Here is a 7588-nt window from a genome sequence, read left to right on the forward strand (position 1 = left end):
CATGAATAATGTCCATGCCAAGTATTCATTTCACTACCCCTAAATCCTTTATGGAAAACCTTTGTGACATCTTTACTTTCAAATTTGAAATCAATTTCATAGATGAGCTAGTAACAAGCATGTCATCAACATAGAGCAATAAAAGAAAAAATGAACCATCAAGTAACTTCTTGTAGTAGACACATGGATCAAATTCATACTAAATGAAGTTATTTTTAGTCATGAATCGATCAAACTTGAGGTACCACTTCCTCAGAGTTTTCTTGAGACTATATAAGCTCTTTCTCAATCTACAATGTAAGTTTTCTTTATCACATTTAATAAATCCCTCAGGCTACATCATATAGATTTATTCATTCACATCGCCATGGAGAAAGGCCATTTTGACATCTAGTTTTTCAAGTTCAAGATCATGAGAAACAACTAAACAAAGAATAGCTCAGATTGTAATCATCTTGACCACGGGTGAGAAGATTTCATTGAAATCTATGGCCTTTTCTTGATCGAAACCTTTAACAACCAGCCTAGTTTTGTAACACTTCTGATTTTTGCCTTCATCTTTTAACCAATAAATCCATCAATTTTTGGGTGCTTTATGATTTGGTGGCAAAGGAACCAAATCCCAAGTTTTATTTTACAATAGAGAATCCATCTCTTCCTACATTGTTGCCTCCCATTTGTGAGAATCTAATGCTTTGCAAGCTTCTTTGAAGCTTGTTGGTTCAACTTGGTCTGAAAGAAAAAAAATTGGCTCTACTTCTTTTGGAATATAATAGTTCATAATTAGTGAATCTAGCAGGAAGCCTTCTCTATCTAGTTGATTTCCTCCATCCTTGAGAATTATCATTATGATCAGAATGTCCCTTTTCTTTATCCTGGGAGTTTTTTGTTTGGAGTTCAAAGTCACTTCCCTTTGAAGATGTGTAATGACTCTTCTTAGAATTGGAGTGGTTAATATTTGTATGCACAATTCCCAAATTTGAATCACTACTATGTGAGTGACTTTTCTCACTTGTAAATTGAGCCTTGGCTTCATGTTGACTCATGGGTGGACTTGATCCAATGTGTGAGTCATCCAATTCTCTTGCAGGTTTGATAGCAATATCACCTGATTCATGCCAGATTTGGAGTGTGTCATAATGAGAAATATGTGGTTGAGTGTTATAATGGTCTTGATTGGAGAGACCATGATGTAGGGAATTGAAACCATGGCATTCACCATTGTCTCTACTAAGAACAATCCTCATGCTACTTTGAAAATGTGTATCAGTATCAAGCTCTATAGTAGATCTGTGTGGGGACAATGTTGATAGAGGTGACAATGAAATTGCGACTATTCACATGAATCATCCTTGTTAGTGATTTCCTCCCTATCAATATGGGAGATCCTTGTGCCATGGTTATGTCGTGTGTCTCTAACCATAGGTAGGCTCAGATCAACCACTTGAACATGCTATCGGTGATTGATTTGTGCATTCCCTATGTGGTCTATGTGAACTTCTCTTGTGTGACCAACTATTGAGGGGAATGGTACACCATGAAGGGGTCTTTGCCCATGCTTGGTGTGGTGTAGGGAAGACCATCGTTGAGGCTCTTGTGTTGAGTCCACTCACTTGTGAGTGGCATGTTCACATCATTAAAATGTTTATGACCAAAAACATCAGTAGGGAGAGTGCCTTGCTTAGATGGTTTCAATTTTCTTTGTACTCAAACAGAGGATTATCAACTCTATTTTGATTTTCTAATTCATCAACACTCTATTCACCAGTAGTATTGGAATGACTCCACATGCTAGTGGATGAAGTCGATAGAGGGGTAGGAGCTAGAATTGAATTGGGAGATAAAATAACTGAAGAAATGTTGGTCTAATTTCTATTAGCATTAGAGTTATTATCAAAAATAGAGAAATGGATCTACTCACTTGTAGATTTTTCTTCTATTTAGAGAGTCGGAAATACCTTCTCATTGAAGAAAACATCTCTACTCCTAATAATTTTCTTCCCAACTGGATCCCAAATTTTGAAACCAAATTGTTCTTCACCATAGCCCACAAATATGTCTTTTTGTGATTTTGGATCAAGCTTCCTTCTTTTATCCTTTGGAACATGCACATAAGCTTTGCATCCAAACACCCAGATGTGAGAATATGAGATTTTATTTCCTAGCCACTCTTCCTCCGGTATGCCAAAATCCAACCAAGAAGAGGGACTTTGGTTGATTAAGTAGTGTCTTGCATTATATGCCTCTACCCAAAACACCCTTCCTAACTGACATTAGAAAGAATACAACAAGCTTTCTCAAGGATTGTTCTGTTCATCCTCTCTGCTGCTCCATTTTCTTGTGGGTGAATGTGACAATCTTAATTCTATGGATGCCATTATTTGCACAAAATAAATCAGAATCCAATGAGAAAAATTCTCTTTCATTATCCATTTGTGAACACTTTATTTTGTGACCAATTTGATTCTCAACTAAATCCTTAAAAACTTTAAGCTTGCTGAAAACATTATATTTCTTATGCAATATGTAAATCCATACCTTTCTTGTACAATCATCAAGGAAAGTGAGGAAGAAGTTTTCTCCTCCAATAGTGCTTTCCTCGGTGGGTCCAAACACATTGAAATAGACAAGTACCAAAGGAGTGCCTTTCTTTTCATATTTGATCCTCAAGAAGCTGACCCTCTTTTGTTTTCCATAGAGACAATGTTGACAAAATTGTAAGTCAACTGATTTTAGCCCTGGTAGTTGCTCTCTTTTATGCATAACAACAAGGCCCTTTCTACTCATGTGATTGAGCTTCGATGCCACAATTCTGAATCACTATCTTCAACTGTCATGGAAGTCCCCACTTCACTAATATTTTCAACAATATATAAAATCCCAATCTTGTCTCCTTTTGCAACTAATATGGATCCTTTTCTAATTTTCCATGAATCGTTTAGAGAAGTGACAAAACCTTGTGCATATAGCTGACTTACAAAAATCAAAATTTTCTTTAGTTTTGGAACATGACACACATATTTTAAAAGCCATTTAACACCTTCTTTCAAAGATAATAAAATATCTCCTTTGCCTACTATTTCACATGCTTTATTATCACCCAATTATACTTCACCGAACTTACCTTCTTCATAATTTAAGAAGTATTCCATACATGAAGAGGTGTGAAATGATGTGAATCCAAAACCCATGAGGCTAAAGTAGTCTCGGTTCTAGATAAAATTAGTACACTATCATCTTTGTCATAGATAGTGTTGGCTTGACTTTCACGCACTTGTTCTTGTGCTCTTTTATAACCTCTACAATCTTTTTTCACGTGACTACTTTTGCCACAAAACTAATAGTGTTCTCCTTTCCTCTCCTTTGACTTCGAGCATCTAGTTGATTTTGATATTCTATGATGATTGTTCCTTCCTCTAGTTTCAATGCTAACAACCATCAAGGCTTCACCAGATGAGGATTCCTTGTTACTTCTCCATGTATCCTCACTAAGTAGAGTTGTCATTACTTCATCATAGACCAACTTTCTCTTTGAGGAGTTAGAAGTGCTAATTGCTATAACAATAGGATCTTAGGTGTCAGATAATGAACACAACAAGATGATATCTTTAGATTCATCATCTTGTGTCATGCCAACTAAGGTTGCTTGACATAATATAGCATTCAAATCATTTATATGATTTGACATCACAGCCCCATCCTTTATTTTCAGCTTGTAGAGCTTCTTCATAATGAATATTTTTTTTGCAACTAAGGCCATTTTGTACATACTTTGAAGTTTATCCCAAACTTCCTTGGTCATTGATTCATTGTGTACATTGAATAAAACATTTTGTGATAAAGAAAGAAAGATTGTTGCCTTTTTCTTCTCATAAGTTTTATCCCAGTCTTCATCCTTCATTGTAGCCAATTTCATTTCTTTTCCATCAATTGTTATTGCCAAGTCTTGCTTGACTAGCAACCAATGCATTTGAACTTTCCAAAAACTGAAATTTTATCCTGAGAATTTATGCACTCACAAATCTTCCATGACTCTAAATTTTCAAACACCGAAATCGATTCTAGTGACTATGCCAAGCTCTGATACCAATTGTGAAGTTCGCTGAAAGTACAAATTGAGAAAGAACAAAACAACAAGAAAGAGGAAAAATACAAACACAAAATTTTATCATGGCTCACTAGAAATTGTCACTATATCCACATTGTAGGAAAGATCTCTTATTAATGTTAAAGTCTGAACTTTATATTATAGCTATAGCTTTAGCTCTTCAAATACAATATGAAATAATGAACCTCCAATACAGAGCGAGAGAGAGAGAGAGAGAGAGAGAGAGAGAGAGAGAGAGAGAGAGAGAGAGAGAGAGAGAGAGAGAGAGAGAGATGGAGGGAAACCATAATAAATGAAAGATTGTTGAGCTTCACATATACACCCAACAAAAAAGATAACCTAGGCATAAGGATGTGTGTGTCCTTAATAGATTATTTAAACAAAATTAGGCTTTGTAAAATGTCAATAGTCCAAAGAAGAATTAATCCAAAGAGGGATCAAAAGAAAGGATCATGCCTCCTAATTTTTTAGTAGTGCAAAGATAGATCAAAAAATAGATCAAGTCCCCATGAATTTTTAGTAGTTCAATAGAGGAAACCAAGTTGTCAATATACATGTGTACAAAATTGAGCAGAGTATATGCCACCAAATTAAATTGATTGCAACCACATTAAAAAGAGAAATGAATTTAATGGGACTGTACATGTATCCACTAAAATGTTCCCACTATGAAATTTCCGAAGAGAGAACACTTGAAGGGAAACAAACACATGACAAAAGAGAGAGCACAAAGGAATTTGCTAACTTTGGAGTTAGTACGATCATATGATAGTATGTAATATTATATCAAGTATGAAATGTAATAGCTCTCCAAATGAAGCAGAGTTACAACACAATGGAATAATATGAAATGAATCGCATTTGTACTATCCTTTATATAAATATTTTTCAAACATAAAAAAACAAATATGTGACTTTTAATTAGTTAGGACAAGAATTAACAATATAAGTTATTTTAAATCTTGTCTCTTGATAGTAAATACCTTTGAAAACACATTTTATTGTCATTAATATTTGCATAGAGATAGGATATAAAACAATATGTTTTTACATCAAAACTTATACTAATTCATATATTGTATAAAATATTTCTAATATAAAATTTGTACTTTATTTTCCTAATTTGATATTAATTTATAAGAATAATCAATTGATTTTACACATCATCAATATCAACATTAATATGTAATCCTTCTTATTTATTATAGCATAACTTATTAATACCTTTTTATATACTTATTAATCATTTTTATATATTTACCTTTGAATAGATTTTTGGCAGATTTGTGAACTTTAAAGCATTTATGTGTATGGGAGTTCAGACATTGAATGTGAATATTGAAACTGACAATATGGAGCCCCTTAGTGGACATGGAATAAAATTCTAAGAACGGAGAATACTTAAAACAAAAATCCGATGGGATCACTATGGTGGTTAAGTTAAGGAGGAACCCATAGCTTGACACACTTGAAATGAAATGAAAGTTTGAAGTGCGCTGATTAAGTGAACCCATAGTAGGTAAACCTAAAAAGACTCACCATCCACTTTTCTAGATGAAAGATTTTTCACCTTCAACTTAATAAACTCAACAATATTAACATAATATTTAGTTAAGGTGATAGTCTCCTCGACATAATAGATCTCATCAACAAAGTGAATGAGATCATTAAAAAAATTGCCTTTCTTTGTCTCTTCCTCCCTACTATTGCCTAAACTTGTGGCATTTTAGCTTTTGAAATCGTATTACGAAGGAAAAGACGACCCGAATTCCTTTTATGGTCAGTGATTCGGTACGGCGGATGGATGACTCATCCTCGACGCTGCTCCTGAAAGCAACGTCATCCACTTCCACTCCCCCCATCGAAAGCGACGTCCACGCGTAGCGTAAGTAAGAAAGCCAAAGCAGACACGCATACGCATGTGTTGCTCACACTTCCGCGTAAATTCGGGCTTCCTTCACGGCAAAGGAAACCGAACTCGAAAGCATACCTTCATTTCTCCTCCCCATGCTTGTCTATTTAACAACAACTCCTCACTCAGCAATTCAATTCAATTCAATGCTCTCTAGTGTCCACAAACAATTCAAGAAACAAAAACATACTTCACTTTTGTATTGTTGTCTTAACTTTTCGGAGGAACTGCTGTTGCCTTAAACATTTGACAGATGGATCTCAGAGCCGCTAAAATAAGTGGCAAATTCGGGCTCCCGCCTCTGCCCAAAAGTTCACGAAGACCGCCTTCTGTTCACATTGGCACGAAAAAGTTCGTTGTTAATGCCGCCAGCTCAGGCGATTCAGGTAAATAATTACTTCGTTATTCCTTCAACTCGTTCAGATGTTTCAAAAGTATTCAAGTTAAGTAAACTCGTGCGGCTTTATGTGTATTGCAGGGCGGGGGAGAATGGTGGACGAGGACATGTTTGTTCTGAGAAAAAGAATGTATGAGTTGAGAATGGAGGAAGAAATGAAGAATGATGTTCCTCCAGAGGAGTGGATGGAGTGGGAGAAGAGGTGGTATCCCACTTATCATTCAGATGTCTGCTCTTCGATGACGTGGCTGCAAAATGTGCTGCTGAACACAAGACCCGGCGTCACCATGGCCATCGTGGCTTCGATTTCGTTGAGCGTGCCAGCGTGTCTCTTTCTTCTCCTCGTTCACTGCTCAATTGCTCTCAACGGTTTAACTCCTCACTTTCTCAGGTTTTTGAGTCGCTAGCTTAGCAAAGGCAAAGATTCTATCAGTATGTTACGGATGGGCCATATTGTTGTCATTCGGATTTTCAACAGAAATATATGTTCTTTATTACATTAGAGTAATGAGGTCATGGCCAGGAACAACTGAACGCAATCTCATGTAATTTATGACTATGATGTGATGTCATGGAATGTCGGATTACAAGACAGGCCTACTTATTTTGTTGTGGGTCACATGTTTCCGAAATTTATCACACTAGGAAAGTTGGTTTTAACTTCTCCGTCATTTGTTAAAATAGTTGAAAGCTGTATTGGTCGTTTTTGCACTTTTTAACCGTTTATGATATATGATCGTATGAATTGATAGGCTAAAATTTTAAAGAATTGTTAATATGACAAATAAATTTATTAATAAACCATCAATACTTGTTATAAGCAACTTAGTATTTTATTTAATAATATACAAAAACATGATTTTATAATATGTATAATATATATGCATAATAAATATGTATTATTTTATTTTATATATGTTTCTATTTATTTTTTGTTTCTATTTTGATAATTGTATATTTATATTAATTCAGAATCTTTGTTGAAATAAGAATATAATGAATTTTGAAAAATTATTTTTATATTATTAATTTAGAAACTTTTTCTTTTATTTGAGATTTTTGTATATATTACTAATTTATAATTTTAAGTTATCATTATGAATTTTGCACATATTATTAATTAATATTTATTATTTTCATTTATAAAATATTTAAATTTAAAATAATCTTT

The 7588-nt window shown here is 34.4% G+C and overlaps 1 protein-coding gene across 1 annotated transcript; it reads left to right on the forward strand.

The window, feature by feature from the left end:
• Nucleotides 1–6161: 6161 nt before the first annotated feature.
• On the forward strand, nt 6162–7098 carry LOC149571242 (uncharacterized). Its single transcript, XM_089812809.1, has 2 exons — nt 6162–6406; nt 6499–7098. Exons 1-2 carry the CDS (start codon nt 6274–6276, stop codon nt 6822–6824), a joined length of 459 nt encoding a protein of 152 aa, XP_089668935.1. The 5' UTR covers nt 6162–6273; the 3' UTR covers nt 6825–7098.
• The last annotated feature ends 490 nt before the right edge of the window (nt 7099–7588 follow it).

The sequence above is a fragment of the Cupressus sempervirens genome, chromosome 2 (assembly GCF_028749045.1).
Source record: "Cupressus sempervirens isolate cs-2001-9-10 chromosome 2, ASM2874904v1, whole genome shotgun sequence".
Classification (NCBI taxonomy): Eukaryota; Viridiplantae; Streptophyta; class Pinopsida; order Cupressales; family Cupressaceae; genus Cupressus; species Cupressus sempervirens.